The sequence below is a fragment of the Sander vitreus genome, chromosome 22, assembly GCF_031162955.1.
Source record: "Sander vitreus isolate 19-12246 chromosome 22, sanVit1, whole genome shotgun sequence".
Taxonomy (NCBI): Eukaryota; Metazoa; Chordata; class Actinopteri; order Perciformes; family Percidae; genus Sander; species Sander vitreus.
Window position 1 is genome coordinate 18,795,366 of NC_135876.1, and position 23,600 is coordinate 18,818,965.

General features: G+C 39.9%; 2 protein-coding genes across 7 annotated transcripts in view; one reads left to right on the top strand and one right to left on the bottom strand.

The window, feature by feature from the left end:
• Positions 1-13,793, bottom strand: part of dnajc13 (dnaJ homolog subfamily C member 13) — a 33,835-nt gene extending 20,042 nt beyond the window's left edge. For 3 of the 6 annotated variants that reach the window (XM_078281313.1, XM_078281311.1, XM_078281310.1), the window contains exons 1-13: positions 13,630-13,793; positions 10,405-10,485; positions 6,305-6,380; positions 5,469-5,618; positions 3,891-3,932; positions 3,594-3,794; positions 3,299-3,505; positions 2,670-2,765; positions 2,326-2,417; positions 1,942-2,108; positions 988-1,067; positions 722-891; positions 587-619 (exon numbers count right to left, since the gene is read on the bottom strand). In XM_078281313.1, coding sequence (XP_078137439.1) covers positions 587-619; positions 722-891; positions 988-1,067; positions 1,942-2,108; positions 2,326-2,417; positions 2,670-2,765; positions 3,299-3,505; positions 3,594-3,794; positions 3,891-3,932; positions 5,469-5,618; positions 6,305-6,380; positions 10,405-10,472 — 1,382 coding nt within the window. In that variant the 5' untranslated portion in view covers positions 10,473-10,485; positions 13,630-13,793. The remainder of the gene's footprint in view (positions 1-586; positions 620-721; positions 892-987; positions 1,068-1,941; positions 2,109-2,325; positions 2,418-2,669; positions 2,766-3,298; positions 3,506-3,593; positions 3,795-3,890; positions 3,933-5,468; positions 5,619-6,304; positions 6,381-10,404; positions 10,486-13,629) is intronic. The other 3 variants (XM_078281316.1, XM_078281315.1, XM_078281314.1) reach the window with 1 other exon arrangement.
• A 2,657-nt stretch (positions 13,794-16,450) lies between these two features.
• lztfl1 (leucine zipper transcription factor-like 1) lies at positions 16,451-22,685 on the top strand. Its single transcript, XM_078281042.1, has 10 exons — positions 16,451-16,722; positions 17,023-17,147; positions 17,295-17,489; positions 19,682-19,736; positions 20,224-20,298; positions 20,409-20,474; positions 20,577-20,654; positions 20,946-21,122; positions 21,263-21,366; positions 21,656-22,685. The coding sequence occupies exons 1-10, from the start codon at positions 16,720-16,722 to the stop codon at positions 21,672-21,674; spliced, it is 897 nt and encodes a 298-aa protein (XP_078137168.1). The 5' UTR covers positions 16,451-16,719; the 3' UTR covers positions 21,675-22,685.
• The last annotated feature ends 915 nt before the right edge of the window (positions 22,686-23,600 follow it).

The following is a 23,600-nucleotide window of genomic DNA, read 5'->3' on the forward strand; positions in this document are numbered from 1 at the left end:
TGGGGTTGGATACACAAAGAATTCATTGCTTCAGAAGTGACTTGTTGTTTTGATTTCTCATAAAGTGTCACATCTACTGAACTACTAAGTGTAACACTATTAAAGAGGTTTTCCTTAAAGCAAAAATAAACCATGTATGTATTTATAGTGATCTTGGGGTTGAGGGGTTAACACCAAGCTACTCTAGCAATGAATCTTTCAGGAAAACCAATTCTCATTTGCTTTACAGGAACAAATAAGTAGTAAATACAGTTCCTCTCATACATCTCAGTGACCCAGAAAGACTACAGGGTTCTTCAATATTGCGATGTACGGATATTTAAAGGATAGAATGGGCAAAGCAGATACTAGGAGAGAGATGGAGTATGAGATGTCGAGAGAGAGGAAGGTCAAGACAAATCGAGGCAGACAGCTCGACTGAACACAGTGAAGTGACATAACCTCGCTTCTGAACTGTCTGTCTGAAAGCCTGAGATGAAAGCAGAACAAAGATAAAAGAGGAGAAGGCTGATCGACAGACAGCTAAGAAAGATAAGAAACAGAGACAGGCAAAAGGGCAGACTGAGATGTATGGATTCATATTTACGTTGCATCTGTGACTCCAGACACTTGACCAGACCTTGGAATGACAGAGCATGCCTGTTACCAGCAGCTCAACAAAAAGTACACTTTAAAGAAATAAAAGCAGGAAGGTACAGTGGGATAACTGCTGCATTCTTACTTAGGCAGCTGGGTGAAAGCCTGGAAGCCAGCCTTGGAGGCCACCAAGCGTCGAATAGCCTGGAAATGGCTCTCCAGCTCAGTGTTAAGAGCCGGCAGCTCGGCCTCCTGGGATAAAAGAGCCAGGATGGCGTTGTTGATGAGCTTCTCTTTGTTCTCAGAGAAAAGACCCTGAAGAGAAAAGAGAGAGAGGCATTAAGACGGGGAAACTAGTGTGGATCCAGCTAAGGTCGATGGATAGACATCACATTTATTGAACACACTCACATCTTGGGTTACTGCATGCAGCACTCCACTGTAGGATATGTTGGCGTTGAATCTGAACACTGCATCTGCAAAGTTTCCATCTGAGAAAAGGGAGGAGGGATGGAACAATTAAACAAAATACTAGACCACCTCAAAGAGACTAAAATACTGTACTTAAGCACAATGTAGACCGTTTGTGCCTCATGTATGACCGCTTTATTCAAGTCGCAGAACTAAGCATCCAATTTTACAACTATGAGGCCAAAATATCTATATATATATTTTTTTTTTTTTTATTTTTTTTAAACCCACCCAACCTAAATCTGGCTACAGTGGCAAGGATGTTGGAAGCTCTGCTGCTAATGGGAGGGAAGCTAGTCCAGCTCTCCTGCTTAAAATAACTCATTAATATGTTGCTTGTGTTTTACAAAAACTTGAGACAGAATATTTATTTACCCAGATGGTTAAGAAGAGTCTTTTGTGGATTCTGGAAATACCTTCAGAACAGCAGTTGTTAGACAACCTTCTGGGTTTTTCAAAGGTCGGTTATATTTATTTTTAGCTCTGTGACTCAAATGTAATGGTAATATACGAGAGGCACAAACTGGGGCTAGGCCCATTGGTGCTTTGATGTACAATTACCATGCTTACATGAGGTAGCAGCAGCAGCAGGTATTACATTAATCATGTTAGCATGCTATCATTTGCTAATTAGCACTACAAACAAAGTACAATTGAGGATTCATCATCTGGGGACCATGCATGTCTGTACAGAATTTAATGTCATTCCCATTCATAGTTGTTGAAATATTTTTTTCTGGACCAACCGAGCGACCTTAAAAAGAGCCATGCTGCTAGCGAGGCTAAAAAACTGTATTAAAGTGGATACTACTTTCTAAACCAACTTTAACATATGCTATAAAGAAATCTGATTCAAGTTCATCCATTTTAATGAGATAAAGGCCTTGGACTCACTAGGAGGTGCTGCCAGGAATTTGAGATGCAAACTCTCCACCTCCTCATCCACGGGCATGCTCAGTAGGCCCCATCTTTGCCCTCGCTGCGTGGGGGCCATCTTGACGCACACGTCCCTGTTGCCTGATGCGCGGACTCCATCTAGTAGGCTGGCTAACAGGGAGTCCCTACAGACGCGAATACAAACAGACTCACCTAAATGCATTACGAATGATCGGTCTTATGGAGGACGAACAGTGAGCACACAGGTTATGCAGCAGACACATGCACACAAGCAAATTACTCATTGTGTAAATGAAATCAACAGTACAGAAAGACATTCAATAACCCCACAGGGCCTGTAGTGTCACTACATACATAAAAGACAGATGTATGTCTGTGTACCTTTCTGTGGAGGAAAACTTTCGGATCTGACCTCTGATGAATTCGACTGTAAACACCTGAGGGTTGTCTACGTCACAGATGAGAGCAAATACCTGAAGGGAGATGAGACAGAGGACAAGTGAGCAAAAAAAAAAAAAGAGGGAGGGACGGGGAAAGGAGAGTTTACTCATATCAAACAGACTTTCATCCAAGCTATTAACTTGCAGTGATGCAGTTCATACATAATACAACAAAGACAGGCCGTTGGATTAACATTTATCTTCACAGGAGTACCACTCGACATAACAAAATGAGTGTGAATGTTTCAGCCTGAAATTTTTATGACTTGGCGTCGAAGTGTATACCTCTCCGAAGGGTTTGATGGTGACTATGTTGTACGAAGCTGGGTCTCTCTCGACTAGACAAGTCTCTGTCAGGGCTAGTATACGCTTAATAGGCTCCTAGGAAAAGACAAAGATAAGTCATAATGCTTACAAAATTGATAGCACATGTAGAAAGAAATAATAAAAACAACTTGAGAGCAGAAGTAGGCAATGAAACAGTGTATACTTTTAGATTTCATTGCTAAAGACTGCAAATGTGACGTCAAGCCAGTAATTACCATCTAATTCATCAAAATACTGGGCATCACAAAGCATCAGTTGGTAACCATAAGACACATATTATATTAGCAGTAAAGCATTAGAGTATGGTGCAAAGCTCAAACTGTAATAACACATTTAATATATACAATACAATAATAGTTTAGATGATTTAAGAGTATTAAGGGTGTGCCAATAACATTTAATGACGTTGTCTGAGTGTTCAAAAATAGGGTCTCATATCAAACAAGCAAATGAAACTGCTGCAGTTTTTTCAAGTAGACCAAAGTAGTAACAATCTGTTAAAGGAGTCCTGGTGGGTCCCTGGACCTTACTTTGAGAACCACTACCAAACAGCACGGAAAGGAAAAGGAGAAGCAGAGTGTTCTAACCGGGTGTCGAGGGGTGATCTTCTGGACCACAAACTCAGCCAGTGAAGTGATGCTGTCGTCTGAGCTGTACTTCCCCAACCTGTCGGTCACAAAATCCTCGAAGGTCAACGTCTCCTTCCTCAGTCGTAGCATGATACCGATGAAGTTCCCAGCATGCTCAATGGCGCAGCGGATGATGTCATCCCGGTGCTCCGAGGCAAACAGATGCTGAGAGAAAGAGGCAAAAGGAGATGTTAACACAGACAGACAGAGAGACAGACAGACAGAGAGACAGAGAGAGAGAATGGATACATACCAGCCTGCTGAAGCCCCCATAAAGGATGCAGAATCCTCCCTGATAATCAGAGACCTCGACGAAGCCCTCTATATTACGATAGTCGTAGGAACACACCACCCGGTTGGTTTGCGGGTCGATCTGGTCGATGCCGCCCGGCGTCACCTCTAAACTCACTGGCTTCCGTGCGTCACTCCAGTGGTGCTTGTAGCAGTTGTAACGCTGTAAGGGTTCAGCACAGACATTCATTTTGATGTCACCACAGTTAGAAACATATACTGAAATGGATAATCTTTCTTTATATATCTCAGTACTTACCCTGCCAGTTATTTTTCCCTCTGAAAATTCTGTTCTGAATCTCTGTGAATAAGAAAAATAAGGAAATTATATTTTAATTTAGTGCCAACATACACACCTAGCTGTTAAATCATTCCCGTGTAACACTTGTGCTAAGCAGAATTACGGGGCATTCACACCAAGAAAAAGCGATGGTGGTGTGGCAGGGGGAGTGTCAATGAATTGGCCCATTTACTGTATGTGAGGTCCTGTTGTGTTCTTTAAAGGGACGCTATGCAGTTTTGGCCATTTCTTCGCCGTTTTCTCGCTTTTTGCTCGCAGTTTTCTCTATAGAGCTCCCCCTACAGCTTCAGAATAGATATTTGGCAGTTCCTATGTTTACTTGTGTCTGACTCCTCGTTCAGTCAGTCTGCCGTTTCCTCTTTCTCTGTTCCTCCGACAATGCTTTCCTAGCTTTCTGCTTCTTTTTAGCCGGCTCAGCCATGACAATAGTGTGAAAAACGGTTCCTGAATGGGCGTATGTGTGTAGTGCCGTGAAGCAATTCGTTACATCGCGAGACCTGATGTCACGCGATACTTCCTGACGCTGAGGCCGGCCGAAGTTGTTTTTCCGCTCACAGGCAATAGGGGGGAGCGAGACGACCACCATTCAACTCAAAAAAAGTCATATAACCATTCCAATGACTCCGAAGCTGTTCAGTTAAGGTAAATTAAGCTAAAAAAAAACCTGCATAGTTCCCCTTTAACCGCCAAACAAAGCACAAATAGACTTTATATTTCACAATCACTGTTTTCCGTCAGATCGTTTATAGATTTCGACGTTTCCAACCGCACTTAAAGGCAGCTTTATTTCACAGGATAGAGAGATAGAAAAGAGACCAGCGAGACATAGCGAGTGCTTTGTTATTGCAGGAAACATTAAGCTATTACACAAACTCCCGGGCAGTTCAGTGCTTGTGGTTTGTTTTTTTACGCTTGCAGTGTTTTAAAACTTTGCGGCAACAATAAAGGCAGTGATGTTTCCTGTTTACTGTACGGGTTTCTCACACCGCCTCAAACCACACCGGTCGCCGGTTACATGATTGGCCACTGCAGCGTGACGTGGGGTTGCGTTTTTCCAAAAGTTGAGTCGGTCTCAACTTTGCGCAGGCCCGCTGTGTTGTCCCTCCAGCAGCCTAAACGCACTATCCCCATTCAAAATGAATGGAAAGGCCTGCTTTTTGCCACACTATCGGACAGCCGACGCATAAGAACATTTAATTAGTTCTATGGGGAAATACCTCCTCCTCCTTGCCATTAGAACACATCAGCATAATGAGTTTATTTCTTCACAGTAACAAACTATCTGCTGATTCACGTTTCTGATAAGCACCTACAGTGAGTCAAAGGGCCTGTGATTTGCAAGCACTGCATTCCCAAACAGTGCATCGTACATTAATCCTTCAACAACACAGCAAAAATGTGCAGCTGTGACACAACTAAAAAGTGTGGATCAGCCACATCAAACACCACATTTGAGAGCCTTTTAATAAATATGTGCATGAGGTCTGTTTAGTCATTGTGAATGATGGGGGTGAATTGATGAGTGTTTGTCCTCACCAGTGCTTCTGTGAGCAGCTCTGTCCGGTGCTCTGTTGAGAACTTGAGTGTTTCAGACTTCTTGCCGCTGCCTTTGCGGAATGTAAGGTTGAACTCTGTTCCCTGACCTTTTCCTACTGGACCGATACCACAGATGTCCCCATAAGGCCACTGGTACCACAGACAGCAATAACACAGAGTTATAGTCACACACAAGCAGTTTGAACATAAAAAAATATGTTATGGTACTTTAAATCCCCTTTTTTGCATTTATAAGCAGTATACAAACATTTAATAAATGGTTGATTACACATTACGTAGTAATAATAAAGTGTTTATTAATGTATTCGTTAACTATTGTAACTCCTGTGGGCACCCGTAAATAGAGGCTAATGTATGAACAGGTAATGAATGACAAAATAGTAAAACACAGTTGTAAGGATATAAACTATGTTTTTATAAGAGAAGTTATAATTGCTGACAAATACTGTATATTATTAACAGTTACAACAATGTGTAATAAACGATTTAAACCATGATTCTATTTTCTGTTCAGCCATTGTCTTGACTGAGGGGGTTAAAAAGTGAGGTTTCATGTCTAATGGGTCTTGATTACAACATGTTTCATGTCATATTCAGTGTAAAGACATGCTCTATGTGCATATAAAGGCTTGTGAAAATTACTGCGTTTCTGCATTTAGCAAAAGAGCAATGTGCTTCAAATGGATTTTCATTAGTCACATCAAAGAACTAAGAACAGCACATGCCACAAGCGCCTGTGAGGCACTGGTAGCTATAGAGGAGAAAAGGCTCCTGAATGACAGAGTTCCTCTACGACAGGCTGCATATACACTGACCTGATTTGTTACTTCTAACGTGGCAGGGTTGTAAGTGGTAATGCCATACGTCCCCACTGAGAAGACTCGCTTGTACCTGGAACACAGAGATGGGATGAGTCAGAAACACAGCCTACCCATCACATCATGTAGTGTTGCTGCCCATGGCAGCAACACTACAACAGCACAAGCAGTTGCATAACATTAGCAGTGAATATGAGGAAGAAGGCTCAATGTGTGGCGGTCCTTCAAACATGTGGGGGTTAGCTGAAGCAAAGCTAACTGAGCCAGTTAGCCCTGATAACTTGGGATCTCAAGATTCCCAATGGGCCAAATATATCTCATTACGTAAATAAAGCTCCATTACGTCTGCAGGATGGAGTGCGAGGAAAAGGGTCCATTTGTAGCCCTCCGTAAGCTAATGATGAGTCAAGGATAGGTGACGTCACTGTGGCTTGGTTAAGTGACGATATCATCCTCATACAGGTTTATTATGTCAGTTTCCAGACATTTTATGAGGTAATGGTTGAGGTAAGGCACACACACAGGGTGAAAAGATGAGAAAATATTAACTGCCACTTTCAAAACTGTGATAGCCAGACAGTTAGCTGCATTGAAAGTCATTACCATGCAGCCTTAATTCTCACCATTCAGTAATGACATGTAATACCAGGCTTAAGCAATGCAGCTATGATTTTTTTATAGTACTTACTGCTTGAGAAATTGCTACTCTTTGTATGCATTTACCACATTAGGCATCTCAGTGACTTTAAAATGAACGGTCACAACTTATCGTACGTTAACAGTTTTTCAATGAGTCACCCTTTGATTCTGAAACAACTTGTGGAACTTTCTCACACAGTAGGAAGGAAGTCCAAAATTCAATTTTGCATTTAACGCTGAGTGACATGTGCATGCAAGTGTGTGTGCGTGTGCGTGTGTGAGCAGGCAGGCACGTCTGTGTGTGCTTGATTGCCAACAGTTTCAGTTGGCATTTCTGCCCAATTCATAGCATTCTGCCTGCTGTTTGAGCAGAGTTTGAAAAAGGGTCATTTGAGGGTTTCGGTTATGTAAAAGAAATGGTTTGGTGAGGTTTTTAGATTTGTGTCAGTGTTAAATGTAAGTGTTTATTATTTGTATCTGGTATACATGCATGTTCATCTATGTACAACATGTTCTTTTAGCACCTCCATAGCACTATTAGCGAGCACACTGAACATGCTGACTAGGCTCCTTTCTTTCTTGCACATCCGTCATGACTGGGTAACATTAAGAGGTCTGGTGAAGTTATCGGCTAATCCTATCAAAAAGCAGAGTAAAAAGAAGTCAAATTGAGAGGTTACTTCCGCATAATGCATTCAGACTTGTATACAGAGCACATGACTAACATAAACAGACAGGTCGAGCAGCGGCTTGAGGCAAGGCCAGAGTGGAATATGAGGTCCAGGCACATCCTACAGTCAGTCCTTCCTTTTTCACTTATACAAATGTCACATCCCTTTTTGTGTACCTTCCCCATTAGATAAGCATTTACAAATGTACAAATGACTGAGGTTTTCTTTCCACTATTCTCAGTTTCCGTCATCTTGGACCACAACTCTGTCCTGATCTCAGGGTGCTGTCTCTCTGCAAGTCTTGACCTTGGTTCATTATCAATTATTCACTCTCTGTATCCCCCTCCTTAATTCTATCTTGGTACAAAGGCAATATCCAACCCTTATCTTACATTTTGACTGTACATCTTTTCCTTTGTGACCTTCACAGACACATTCCTTTGTGACAATACAAAACACTGTTTTTTGTTTTGTAGACGTTTTGGAAATTTGACTGCCTGCATGTAGGAAGGTAGGATAAGATTAAGGTGAATTTGGGGGAGTAAATTAGTATATTTATTATAATATGTAGAGACCCTAGGAATTTAAATAACCTTGTCAGTGTTTTTGCATGTTTTGGCTAAAACAAATCACGTATACGTGATTTTTACTGCTGATCATTTTACAACTCATGCTGCTCATAATCTATCACATCGAGCAACTTCCTGTATCTAACTAAGTCCACTTAACCACTGCCTCTCCTCTTTAATCAGAATTTCTCACAAAGAAGACTGAGCTAATGATTTGTTTGACTGCATAAAAAGCTTGGACAACACAACATAATCCGCCCGTACAAGACTCAACAAACACTAGACTTCAAAGATGCAAAGAGTGGTATGAGGGGAACAAGTGAAAATATATAAGACCATGTTACAGCCCATGGTATTTACTGGTATGTAAAACGGCAAATGAAAAATATAGCTTGAGCATCTGTAGCTTCCTTTTGTTGAGGAACAACATAAAGAAGTATAAAGGCATTCAAAGAATATGCAAAGAAGATTGTGATTTGAACTGTCATGCTCTGAAAAAAAGTGTAGAGAAGTGTTGTGCTTGAAAACTTAAATGACAATTTGTCAAAAAGCATGCACTCATGCAACACAAATCCAATATTCTCTACAAGCTAGAGTCACAAGACTTGAATTAAACATGAACACGGGCACATATGGAGGGAGAATGCTGCTGCAGTAAAGCAAAACTACAGCAGTAAAGATCTATTGTAATTTTAACTATTGTAGAAAATTGTCTGTGGCAGGATCTAAGGGTAAAAGAACAAAATTCCTTTTTTTATATATGGCCAAAAGGAGCGTGCTAATTGCAGACGAGTCTAATTAAAGTTTACTTTCGGAAACATGGTCTGTATTCACAGTGAAGAGCTGTGAAACTGTACCTGTTTAAGTCTGACATGATCCTGTGGCCTCCATCTGAGGCCATGGTTAATTAAACCTGGTACATTCTGCTTTGGCTAACAAGTTTTTTTTTTTTTTTTCTCTCTGGCAGAAAAAATACAATGCATATATGTATCAAATACAATACAATGAATGCTATGTTTTAATGTTAAAGACTAAATTAGTTGGTAAACAATCCAACTGGTAATTAGTTTTTGTGATTTACTACCCACTGAAGACAAAAGTAGCCCACGATATCTGTGGTTGGTATTGAAGCAAGATGAGAGAGAAGGATATCCTGACATGACACCTCTTTCTCTTTCTGTTGGCCTAATAAAGCTCTGTGTGAGTTGCACCCTTTTGCTAAACTAAGCTTCACTGAGAAATCACAAAAATGCATTACAGAAGCATACAATTTGGTTTCATTTTTATGTCTCTCTGCTTACTCGCTCTCTCATGGTCTCTCCTACTCACTCATATTGTCCTGTGCTCTCATCTCTCTCGCTTCGGTGAGTCAGCTGAATGACCTTCAAATGTTATTATCAATAAATTAAGTTTCCATCCCTAATAGAGATGCCTGTTCAGTGAGCGACCCATGGTAAACCTGGGTTAACCCAGCTGACGTGTCGACCTTTTCAAATCAACCATCTTAAACGGCGCCACTGTGTCGTTCTGAATGGGGCGTTGGCCTCCACTGTCCACCACACATACATCTACACTCGACTCTGACGGACACTTCAGGAAGCATTAGCAGGATGAAGCCTTGATGATGGCTAATGCTTTGCAGCCCTGCTTAAGTTACCAAAGTCAATGGCAGGCCTTAATGGGACAAAGACATTTAGAAAGCAGGTATTGGTAATGTGATCCCACTGGTTCACTGCTCAAACTGAAACCTGTCCATTCTTTAGCTTTGAGGGCCACCAAGGATGTACATCAAGTCCCATCTAGCTTTAGGTGTGTAATTTACCTATAATCTCTAACATGAAAACAGATACCCTGTGCACTAGATGATTGTGTACGTTGGGCCATTCAGACATATGTTTACAGAATAGATAAAGTATGATGGCCTTATTCTAATGTAATGTATTCTACCAATTCAAATCTATTTGTGTCAATACCTCAAAACATGTTAGAATAAGGTCAATATGACAAAACATTAGTGCTAATGAGTGACTGCTGTCAGTGGTCTGAAGACCTCCTGTCCCTGGCTAAGATAAGGAAGTCAACACAATGGAAGTACTGAGTCAGGATTTTTAGCATTTTACCAAACTGTCTTTACAAGGTGATGAAGGGAATGGTTTAGGTTAATGTGGCCTTGTAAACCAATGTAAAGAAGATGTGGAGGTGGAGTTGTGTGGCTTACTTTCCCCTCCAGGAGTGTTTGGTGGTGTAGAAACAGGCCAGGTCTTTGTTTTCTTTGACGACATTCATCTTTTCACAGGACCTACAAAACAGAACAAAAGTTAGTATAACTAGAATAAAAAAGCAAGCCCTTTTACATTTTTAGCGCAGAAAAAGGTTCAGAAAAGAAATAGGTGGAAGATGTATATTTGAACATTACTTGAGAGAAAGTGTTATATTTTTAAATCACACAGCAGAGGGGAAGAATGATAACCAATGGCTCTCCATGTCTCAGTTAATGTCAGCTCTATAAGAAGTCACCACATAACGTGTAACTTCACAAGTCATTACTACATCAAGTTTATATAGTACACATTCCAATATACTGAAACACACACTTCACACAGTCATTCAACATTTTACAGCTTGAAGGGAGAGACTCCCACCAGACGCTTCCTCGGCTACAGAACTAATGCAGAGTAAACAGTGATTATATCGACAGAGTAATCCATGAGCAGTCCATCGCTCCATGACTGGCTGATTCTTCACCGTCATTAGCTCAGCTATGAACCGTAGCATCAACGCATGTGGTAGCACATGACTTCTGTATTATAAATCTCTCTTTGACAGCCTCACTCTCTCCTTTATGGGTGCATTTTCACAAACTCACTTTGTAAAGTGGCAAAGTTAAGGCAACAACAACTGGGATACAACCTGCTCAGCAAAACCGAGAGGAAAGAAAGGGCTTTCATTCCAGCCTGATATCACAGGCACAAAACAGTGCACCAGCTGAGCATCTGTCAAAAAAGTCTGGTGCAAAGCCAGTGTGGCCTATTGATCGCTATAGACAACAGGGGTTCGGCCATGTCTTAGTGCTTTGGCCCATTGCAGTATTTGAATGAAAATTACAGATTAACAAGGATCCACATTCTTGTCACTAAATCTGAAGTTTCCTTTTCCAACTAGGACGAACCACAAAGCATCGGTGGGATGATTAAGAGTGATGCTCTGTGACAGATTTTTTCAAACAAATTAAAGACATTATAAATGAAAGGCAAAGCAGTCAACAGAGCAGAATACAGTAAATTGAGGGAATCACTGCCTCTCCTATCCTTAGTGCAGTAAGTTGCTGGCAGTTGCAATGTGACAAGAGGAACCTGTGTCAGCATTCTGCCAGGATCCTGGAAAAATCTGACTCCAGTGTTCCTTCCTCTCCATTTCAGTGTGTGGAGAGCAAAATAGCCCCCAATATGATGGAATCCACCATTCACCGAGGGGACAATTGTCTGGTGTTCAGAGAGGGCATGACGAAAAATACAAGCTTCTTTCAGGGGCCACAACACTGGACGAGAATCTTTACACATTAGCCAGTGTCGGCGTCTTAATAATTGATGCCTGTGCTGGAGAATCAACGGTGCAAGGAACAGTCAAGAGCCAAGTTTTTCATCAACCGTTTTTTTCTTTTCAAACACACATTTACGGAGCTGCATAATGAATCTAATCCAAAGCGGGGGGACTGATGGAATGCACAATAGGAGATGTTAGCAGCAAGCAGTGCACAGTGTGCTCTTTGCTGCTGCAGAGGGCAGTGCAGTTTTTATTATATTACAGGGTTGAGAGCTGTGATGAGTGTAAAAAAAGACCAAGGCAGATTCCAGGATTGGGTCATGCGATTACCCCACCGACCTCTTCCTGCCTATATTGCAGATCAATAGAAAATTATTCATGGAATATCCTTGACTGAGTTTAGCAAAAAAAAATATATAGGATAAATAGGAAGACTGTGAAGTAAATATAAATGGAACCAGTACTAAAGCAAAGAACATTTACATGATAACTTGTTCCTGACAGGTCACACAACTTTAAACAAATAATCAAACTTTAACAAGCACAGCTTTTGGTGATTGCTAACCTAGCTGTGACCGTCAGTACAATCCAATCCGTAGAAATAAAATGAATTTCAAAAATCCATTTCTATTAATCTGGTACAATCCCATAGTGTATATTTGCTTTCTTCAACCAAATAGCAATGCTAATAGGATTGTATCACACCTCTAAATGGGACCCATCTTAACAACTGAAAACAAACTTTCAACCATATTACTGACTAACTAGACCAAGCCACAGTTATACTTTAAGTGCCATGACAATTAACATGTAATATTGTGTAGACAGCTCTTTTGCTGTCTATTTAAGTCTGTTTTCTACCCTGTTTCTCACAGCTGTTTGGAGAAAAAAAATGGATCACCTGTTTTCTTTTAAAATGCGCAATATAAAGAATATGAAAACTTCAGCATCAGTGTGGGTACAAGGGTCAAACGATCATCTGCAATTACATCATTATATGGCTTATGGCCCTAACCATTTTTTTACACCTCTATTTAAAATTATGTTGAACATAAAGGTATGACCATACCTGAAATAACAGTACAATAATAGCTGAGCATTATAAAGCAATACAAAAGCCATATACTGTACAGGAGGCATCTGGGCCTTCAGAATCGCATATGAATTTGTTCAAATATTATCAGGAGCCTTGCCATAGCCAGGGACATAACGGAAATATCATGCATGTTTTTGCAATGTGGTTTTCTTCTTGGAAGCTTTTTTTTCTGCACTTAAGATGTGTTGCAATGTCCTCCCTTTATTTGCCAATTACATGAAGCAATCTCTTTGCCAAGACGAGAACTTTACGGTCAAGCACTACTTTATCGTAATGGCTCTCTGAGGATTCAATGAACCACTTGCTTGCAAAATCGTATGTACTTCTGTAAGATAGAAGTTACATGAAATGCGTTAAAATGGCTAAGGGCGATTCTATCCATTTGAGGATATGCGCTGGGTCCCGACCTGTCAAGTAAATCCATGACAAGCAGCATTAACGTTAACGTTACCTGCATATCAAGCGCTTAGCCAAACTCTGCTTCATTGCAGCGGGCCTACAACTGTCTGGCTAAACACAAGCACGACAGCACCGTTTCAATGATGTCGACACTGCTGCTCCTTCTAACTAGAATAACAAATAGTTCAGACATTAATTTTGTCAGCGTTTGTTTGCCAAATGCAAAAAAGGGGCTGTGGCAGGCTAATGTTGGGTTAGCCACAAGCTAGCGGCTAACTAGCAGATCACTCACACAGGTTTTGCCTTGCAGTAGAGCTAGCTAGTCGCATTAGCCGCGGGGTTCAATCAAGCAAACATGGAGAAGATGGCTTGAAGACAGTGGCAGGTGGTAGCGGATGCATTTACCTGTAAAATCGCTAACGGGTATTAATCGTAGCCGTCCCTCAGCCCCCCACCCTCCTGATTGCGACCGGTGCTTCTCCGTTTTCCCACTCTGATGCTGTAGGTGCTCAGTTACGCCGTGTTCCCCCCAATAGGGCTCAGGACGCTGCCATATTCCTGATACCAAAAGTGAGCTACTGCGCACGCGTGAGGCCTGCCCTGTCATGCGGCTGTCAGCTGATTGGTTTGTCCGGACGCGGAATTACCGAGATGCCGACTTGAGATCTGTTGTTCTTAATTTCCTTCAGTGTTTGTATTGATACATACAGCCGAAACTGACCTCGGAACAGTTTTTTTGTGCGGGGCTGGTGCTAGGCTGGTGCTAGGCTGGTGCTGACTGGGTTATCTAGTAGAATCTTTAGTTTCCATTTGTGCTCATTTGAAACTAAAGAGTGAATAAGATACAGTTTAAAAAGTGCAACAAAGACTCAAATATAGACTGGTTCGATTTTGTCAATCAGCTTGATAATGGCTGTCTAAGTAATCTTTGTGAATTGATCTGCTGAAATGGAAACTGAATTACACTATTTCTACATGTACGCCTCGCCTACACCTCTGCATATTTTGCTTCTTGATAGCTATAGAAGATTGTAAAAACACTTAAATGCCAATTCAACCTGGTATTTGTTGTTTTTCTTTTTATTCTTCCAGGTAGCAGTAGCCTGCTGGGTAAAAAGGATACACCTGGGGGAAGAAATATTAGTATGCCCTCTAGGGACACCAATGCAGCAATACCACTGCTATAATAGAAGCAGTTTACACCACACATACACACATACAGGCACATACACAAATTTGTGCCATCAAAGTCAACACCACAACTCTGCTGTACCATTCCGTTCCTTTTTACTTAATTTATTTTATTTTACTTATCTTATTTTAATTTTTTTAGTTATTACATACTGTGTGTATATATGTATACTTATATTTTTTAGATTCTTCTGATCCTTCTTATATTTAGAGAATGGGTGACATGCACCAACAACACCAAGGTGTCAAATATGGATGTTTGTATTTTGTCCTATATCCTTCCTACTACAGCAGTTTACTTAAAATGCATCTGTCAACCGCTTGTCATTGCTTTATTGTTTATTTGTTTCTTTGCATATTTCTGCTATTCCAATGACCTACATTCTTCTACAATCTAATATCTTTAAAAGTTTGCAAAAGTATAGTTCATAGACCAGTTGCAGATATGACATCAACACTGACCAATTTTGGTTCCACCACAAGAGCTATGTGAATAATGAAAGTAACTACTATGGTCTAACTGACCACGGTAAAAAAAAAGCAGCACCAACAAATGGGACTTTAACAAAAACTGAGGAAAGTAATCTATGACTTGTAACCCTCCAGAATAAGGTTTTAACCTTGTGGTGTCTAGTCCCTGTCTCAAATTGTAAGTGACTCACCGCGATTGAAGGTAAAGGGGAAACATCTTGGTCTGTGTGGCTGACTGATGTTGCACAGTGAATTTGAGCGGGCAGGGGAGCACCAAGTGGTCACATTTTGAGGCATCTGATTAGGTGAACAACCATGTGCTGCCTGTTAGTCTAATTTAATTACAGCGAGAGAGACATGAGGAAGAAAAGTTTCATTAAACGGATAGGGATGTCCTTTTGGCTTCAGTGACATATTACAAGTAGACAGCGCAAGAGAATCTCTTAAGTTTTTATTTGGATCACATGGAGTCAAATTAGTTTAACTGATGGAGAAGCAGCCATGATGAGTCCCATCAGTTAATCAATAGAAACATGCATTAACAGAATACTAATAGCGGGGTAATTGTGTTGTAAATATGCAAATATAAACACTGCCATATGCCTAAACTAGTTTACCAAACTGCATTATCTGCAATCAGGAATTTAGAGAGATATGGATGTGGAAAATGTTTGAAGATACAAAAGAAAAACAGTATACTTCAAAACAGACAGTGGTTTAATGTGACTGAGAGATGCAGTCAAAATTGGGCCAGTCAGTGTCAAATATAATCTTGTTTTGACCAGTAGCTTGAGATGTTGAGATCCCAATCTGAAGCTTTATTATGAAACTATTAATTCACACTAGGGCATGTGATAGACACTTAAGTGTCACAGAAAAAGGCATATGTGTAGATTCTCTCAGTGTGAACTGCTGATGAGGAGCAGAGGCCTAAATCTTCTCAGGACTTCTCACAATTCTAGCTCAATACTGCCATCTACTGCTTAATACTTTACATTGACAAACAGGCCCAGTTTGTTGACATAATATTCATCTTGTACATTTAAGTCAAATTATCTTAACCTTCTTGTACCTATAACCTGTAAGATCCTTGATAAAATCAATAGCAATGAATGTCATCATGGTTTGACAAAAAAATAATAATGCACCTTTTTAAGAATTACCCCTTTCAGAGTGACAAACTGTAGATATTTTTGGACAAACATTTTCGTTAGAAAACATGTTGGCGGACATTTACAGGACCTCTGGATTTGATATTGCTAAGTCCAAAGTTGCCATCCATGTACTATATATGGCAGGATATTCAATTAAATAAATATTTACTTTAATAAATTCAAGTAAATAAATATAAAATAAATAAATATTTGCATTGTAAACTATTTATTACAATTAAGTGTCTATATGTATGTATATGCAATTTGGCGATTACGACAATGTAGTTGCATTAAGATATCTTATATTTTAGTAGTCCTAAACCATATCACTTTTGGTTACACGTTGTACGTAGCGCAGCTGAACGCACCTCTAGTAACCAAGGCAATGACGCTATTCTCCGTTACCAAGGCATTCTGAAGGCAAACACTAGCTGGATAGCTAAGCTAGCCAATCTGCCAGATAATCGTATAGCTATGATATAACCCCCGTTAACTCCTTCACCGAGTTGAAATATATGTCTAATATAGTTTACTAGAACCCTCGAATCCAGCATATTACCATTACCTTCTAGTCTGTTCGCTACGTGGCCTAAATTAGAGGCCACCCATTTTTCTTTTGAATCATATCAGTCTACAAGCTAGCTAACTTAGTAACGTTAACGTTAGCTGCACAGCCACCATGGTAAGTAGCTGCGAACATTTGCTATTTATGATTAGCCTGTCCAACTGTTTGCTTTTACTAATCTTCTCGCTCTGTTTTATTCAAAGACGGGTAGACAGTTAGCAAACATCCCCATAGATAGCACGTTGTATGTGCAAGCTCATGTGAATAGGCCATCACATATTAGCAGGGGGGAATCTTCTTCAGGTTAGCTTATAAGCTAGTTGTGGTTTCCATTACAGCTTCTCTCTTTCTCTGTCCATCTTTCATCTTTGGTGATAGTCTCTTTACTAGTTTTTTTGTCTTTTTGTCTCCGTGTAGGCTGAATTTGGGTTTAATGAACACCATCAGAATGAAGTCATCAATTACATGCGTTTTGCACGTTCAAAGATGGTCCTGAGACTAAAGACTATTGACTCATGCTTTGAAGAACTCAAAGATAGCAGGTGACTGATCATACTTAAGTTTTTGGTATCATTGTTTGTATGGAAATTCAACTATATAACAAATGTATAATACAACAACGAAGTGCTCTTCAGTTCAGATATAACTGTAATGTTAATGCCCGTGTGCACGTATGTTTCCCTCTGAAGGCTGGTGGAGGAAACCTTCACAGTGGACGAAGTGAAGGAGATGCTGGACGGGCTGCAGGCGGTGGTGCGTGGGGAGGTGGAGATGGAGCTGATCAACACAGCCCACACCAATGTGCTGCTGCTCAGGCAGCTCTTCTCCCAGGCTGAGAAGTTTTACCTTCGACTGCAGAGTGATATCTCAGAGCTGGAGAACAGGTAAGCATTGAGGAAGGAAGCACATTCAGGCTTAGATAATAGACTAAAAACACCCAGCAAACATTTGACAAAAGGTTACACAGTCAGATTTGCTCATACAAGAGTACATCATGTTCTCATTCAGAATGTATACAACGCCTCCTAGTCCTAAAAGATAATATTTATTATTTATTGAGCACAAATTTATATCTTGTTTATACATTTGTGCACAAGAAATGGATATTGTATGCACCAAAAATCTAAAACAATCTCACAAAATCTTATAAAATCTCGTAAAAACGTCAAATTAAAATGATTTAAAATGATATGACAGTTTAAGGTCAAACAGAGTGCCACACCAAAGTAAGACATGACCTAGGCCTCTAAACATACAATACACCTTCATGTTCATGAGAAAAAAACACCTCCACTATGAACCACTTCCTCCTTAGTACTGTTTAGGTTTAGATCTTGTGCATGTTATAGTCAATGCCAGGCAAAAAGGTCATTTCCAAGCCGCATGCTTGCATAAATGATGTCAATTACAATGGTTTCCTTTTTGCAATAGGGTAGCCTGAAAACCACAAATTCAGCCACTTTCTCACTACATTTTAAGGTCAGTTCACCCAAATAAAAAAAAAAATGATTATAATTATTATCATATTTTGAGACTTCTGTCACCAGTCCAATCCAACAGAGGTGAGTAGAGCTGTGAATGTTGATGAAAGCATTAAAGAACTACAACCCAGATTCAAATTGTTCAATTAAACCTTTGGTGTCTTGTAGCCTCTCAACAATTCCAACTGCAGAAGTCTCTGAGCTTAAAGATTTTCCAACTAAAAGTAAAACTTTTTGCATTGCTTGTTACCACTAGAGGAAAATGAAAATTTGTCTTTTTTATTTTTTGTGAACTAACTCTTTAATCCTTACATTTGGCAAAATGAAATGTGCATATATGTATTGTTACACATTAGCAATAGTTTAAAAATGAAATGTACAACTGTTTATTTAAATAAAGTGAATATATATCTTTGTTTTACTGTCAATGATTATTAGCAACTCATGTTTTATAAGTGCATACTTTTGAAGTGGTGAAGTCGGTTGTGGCCACGTGGGATAAAAAGTTTAAACAGTAGAGCAGAATTACCTAAAAGGCTATTCTTGCTGTTGTTTCTAAGCAAGGATGCCAAGTGTGTTTAATTCATATAACAAGCCTGAGCAATGCAGGCATGTACATGTGATACCAGTAATGAAGATGAATTACATCTGAACTGTTGTCAGAATATACTTTACACTTTGACATTTTGGCAAAGGATGTATTAAGGCTTTTTTTGTGCAAATAAAGTCAGGTCTTAGGGCATATAGGTTGTTAAATAGATTAACAATAATGCACAGTGTCGCAGTTAAGAGGAATCTGTTCTGAAATGAAAATGGTAGTTGCTCAAAATGTTGGATTTGAATGTCAAATTAAAGCTCAAAGCAAACGTCATCCTGTTCCTCTTTTGGCAAGTGAGATTGAGGAAGCAAGGCTTTTCCATGTTCACTACATAAACATTTTATGATCAGATTTAGTGTTGCAGCAAAGGGTCATACAATTTGAATTTCCGCAGCTGACTGTTCTTAACATGTTATGAACTCATTATCATTGTAAAGCTTTGAATGTACTACTATGATATTCAGGTGAACTTCACACAACTTCTGACCTCTGTAACCTTTCACCGTGTTAAAACACTGAGCATGTTTTGGAAAAGTTCTTTTGTTTGTAATGTGTTTTAAAGGGCTCAGCCCTACGTGACTGATACGACGTCTAAAACAAGGAATACGCCCCATGTCACAGTCTACGTGTGTTCAGCTGCGTTTTCAAAACCACATTTAAGCTTTTCAGAGAGCTGTTTTGTTTGCCACAAGCATTACCTTATAGCCTAAGTGCTAAACTGCCATCAAGAACAAGGGTGTTTATTTTCCTTGCCAAAGATATGTAACCACCAAATAGTAGAGTATTGTAATGTCAAAAAAACAGCTGTGTGCGGAAATTGCACAATACATGACAACAGGTTTAGATTAGATATTTCTTATTTTGTAGACAAGGGTTCCATTTATTCTTAAAATGTATAGATCATATTTGATAAGATTTTAAGCTTTTTGTATTCCTTTCTCTGTCATGTTCTTTATTATTCCACCATCCAATTCTTTGCTCTTCTCTACCCGTATAGGGAGCTGTTAGAACAAGTGGCTGAATTTGAGAAGACTGACTTTAAAACTGCTAAGGTGAGTGTAATGTGCCACTCTATCACATGTAGAGATTCAAACAGAATCAATATCGCTGTCATTAATCATTATTAATAATCAGGTTCAAAGGATATTTACACCCACATGGAATTCAGTAGCTAGAGAGCAGTGCAACGTTCCTGCACACTTTTAAGTCGTTGTACAGTATATATCAGGCCGCCTGTCCTTCATACGCAACTGTGCAGTTTAGAAGTCACACATCACTGTGGTTGACCTGTGGTTTAATGACACACGGTTAAAGAAAAAGAAATCAACTTTGAAACAATACTCTCATAGGTTTAGCTATTCACACCTTTCCTGAATAGCAGAGACTCGTCACCTTCACATTTCTAAGAAAAGCAAACCAGATATGTTTTAATTTTTACCGTTACATCTCGTGCAGTAATAGGAAGGTATAGTATCGCCAACATGTTTTAGATCAAGAAATAACAACTGTTGTGTCTAAAGTGTTTTACTTTATTCCCAGATAAACCAGGAAACAAGCAAACCCAAGCTACTAGCACCACTGAATGAAGGTGGGGTGGCTGAACTTCTTAACAAGGTAAAAAATTAGTGCATGAATATATGAATTACATATACAGATAAATTATAGAAAGTTGTGCCCTCATTTATTTATACACTACTTTACACCAATCTTAAATATTTCTCCAGGAGATAGCGAGACTACAGGAGGAAAATGATAAACTGAAGTCCAGGCTGCGGACTTTAGAATCCCAGGTATAACAATTAGTTATACTTTTTTTTTTTTTTTTTTTAAACACTTTTTTTTTCATCCACTAGTTTACGTTGTTAACTCTGTGGTTTGATTTATTTTCTTAGGCAATGAGTGCACTGGATGAGAGAACCAAGGCAGAAAGAGCTCTGAAAGACCTTCAGAAGGTGCGAGGTGAACAGCAGGTACTGTTTGGACTTGGGCTAACAAATCTTGCATTTTCTTTTGTGACATGTTGAGTTGGCTTTCCATTTTACCACTTTTGTTTTATTAACTTTTTATTTTGTTGCATCTGAACATTTGCTGTCATTTGGTTTTATCTGCCAACTTGGACCTTGAATGGTATGTATCCAGCTGACCAAAGTGTTGCTTTCGTCTGTCACTGTGTATAGGAATAGGGTTTAGATTCCGTAGTAATTAGCAATGATTGCCATTTATTTCATCTGAACTTGTATGTTGTTTTATTTCCCTTCAAGCTGGCTGCTCAATCCCAGGAGCTCAGCAGTCTGGAGGACACAGTGGCAGCTCTGAGGGAGGACTATGAAAGGTCTCTTAGTGCCAAATCTGCCTCTCAGAAGGATCTGCAGGAGAACCTGATCTCTGCCAAACATGAGCTTCTGCGAGTGCAGGAGCAGCTGTCGTTGGCAGAGAAGGTACGCCGCTGTGGTGTTAATCAAATATCTTTGTAGCAGATATACTTGCAACGCAGCCCAATTATTGAGACTGCTGAGATGGGTGCTTTTAGCTTCTGTGCAGTTGTTTTCATCTGTTTGTATATGCGTGTGGTGTGCAGGAGTTGGACAAGAAGTTCCAGCAAACTGCGGCCTACCGCAACATGAAGGAGATCCTGACCAAGAAAAATGAGCAGATCAAAGAAATTCGAAAACGATTGCAGAGGTGAGCTTTCATTACTAAGTGTAAGACAATGCAATTGTCATCAGATCCCGCCCGAATGTGCGATTCGTAAAGACGAATGGCTGTCTAAAAAAACCTGATATGTTATGAAAAAAATATTTGGCAGTACTGTAAAACAAGCAAAAACCATCGTATTGCCCTTCAAGTTGAATCACTTTTGTTCTGTTCTGTTTTCTTTTACTTGTAAAATTGTATATTTTTGTATAATTTTTTTACAAAGATGTTTCTCTAATTTTTGGTTTGTAACACTGTTGTTGCTTGTCTGTTTCAGGTATGAGCCCAATGAATGAGTGCTACCCAAGACAGTTGGTTTGACAGGTGTCCAGAGGGTAGGACAGGACCAAAATGTATGACTGTTGTTTGGACAAGAAACCATCAGTTCCACTGCTGTAAGACAAGAGAGACAGAAACAAGCGCTTCCGCAAGGAATTGTTTATTCATGCTTTATCTGGCATCTTCAGAAGTTATTGGCTTTAGTGAAGAGTGTGAGCAGGTATGTCGGCAGTACACACAACTGATCACATGAAACACGTAGTGACAAATGATAGCCTTCTTCAGCTGTGCTTTTTTTCTATGTCTCAGTTTTGGAGCTCACTTACAGTAGCTAGCAGACTTCCCTCAGTGCTCTATGCAATTATTATCATGTCCCTGTTTGAAGAGGCCTTGTCCATTTGCTGAATTGGACAGATTCGCACTGTCTGCCTGAAGTGTTAGAGTCTTATCTATTGGATGGTTATAGGTGATATTTAGCTTTCTAGCACTAGGTAAATGATTTATTGATATTTTTGCTGATCAGTCTTAATTTTAGCAGCCGAGCTGAGTTAGACCCAAGCAGATCCCAAGCCAGTTTGTTTATTAATAGTGAACAGCTTCAAAGTGATGTTTCCTGGCCTTCTGAGGTCAATCCTGCTTTAATTTGTTACCTAAAGATTTAAAAGCATTTCACACAAAAAATATTTCCAATGATCTGACATTCTGTGAAAGTCTGATCATTGAAAATATACCAAAATGGCTGAATTTATTTTTTCTGCTCTTGCATATTGAATGATGTGGATAGTGATCTAGAATGATTTCCCTACTTCCCTACACAAAGGGCATAGAATATTTTTGTCTGGAATCTTTAACTGTGTACTTTTCGTATTGATGTGGGTGATGGAGTGTAAGAGAAAAAAACTAAATGAATATATACATGATGTTCATGAAGTAATGCTCTTGTAGAGTATGATACATCTACCCTATAATACACTAGATGTGCATTTGTTTGTATTGTGCAAAGTATGGGGTAATAAAAGCTGTTGAAAAGTAAATCCTTGTAAGTCCTTGTAGGTGGTCATAATCATAACAATGTTTTTTTTCTGCATGTATATCAGGCTGTGATATGTCCCGTGAAGGACTGGAAACGTGTCCAGATTGTCTCCCTCCTCTGGCCCACTGCATGCTGGGATAGGCTTTAGGGTGCTGTGACACTGATAAAAACAATAAGGAGGCAGAAGAGTTTGAAGGATATGAATAAATTATGATAGACGAAGGTCCTGACTGATAGCGGTGCTCTTTTGATGCTTTATATAGGGCCTCCAGTGGTCCCCTAATACTGTATCTGAAGTCTCTTTATATAGGCCCCAGTGGTCCCCTCAATACTGTGGTCTGAAGTCCTTTTATAGGCCTCAGTGGTGCCCTACTACTGTATCTGAAGTCTCTTTTATATAGGCCTTAGTGGTCCCTAATACTGTGTATCTGAAGTCTCTTTTATATAGGGCTCAGTGGTCCCCTAATACTGTATCTGAAGTCTTTTTCCTAAAATTCAGCATTGGTGCAGAATTACAGCCACTAGAGCCAGTCCCACAATGAGCTTTCCTTAGTATGTGCCATTTCTGTGTCTGTAGCTTTAAAATTGGCTGAGGAGGAGAGGGGGGGCAAGGTGGAGGGGAGGCCTTGACCAACTGCCACTTTGCCTGCTGGAAAGCCATGATGCTCCCTCTCCATGGGTGGGCCAAATTCCTCTAAGCGGGCAAGTGGTGAGGTAAGGGCGTAACCTTCCAGAGGATCGATCGCCGATCTGAGCTTTCATTTTGTCAAAGGCAGAGCAGGATACCCAGGGCTCGGTTTATACCTATCACCATTTCTAACCACTGGGGGACCATAAGCAGGCTGGGGAAACTCATATTAATGTTAAAAAACCTCATAAAGTGACATTTTCATGCCATGGGACCTTTAAG

Bases quoted from the DNA above. Each gene is read 5' to 3' on its own strand.
- lztfl1 (XM_078281042.1), top strand. The intron at 17,490-19,681 runs GTAAGCATTGAG...CTACCCGTATAG, and splicing joins ATCTCAGAGCTGGAGAACAG to GGAGCTGTTAGAACAAGTGG. The intron at 20,655-20,945 runs GTACTGTTTGGA...TTTCCCTTCAAG, and splicing joins AGGTGCGAGGTGAACAGCAG to CTGGCTGCTCAATCCCAGGA.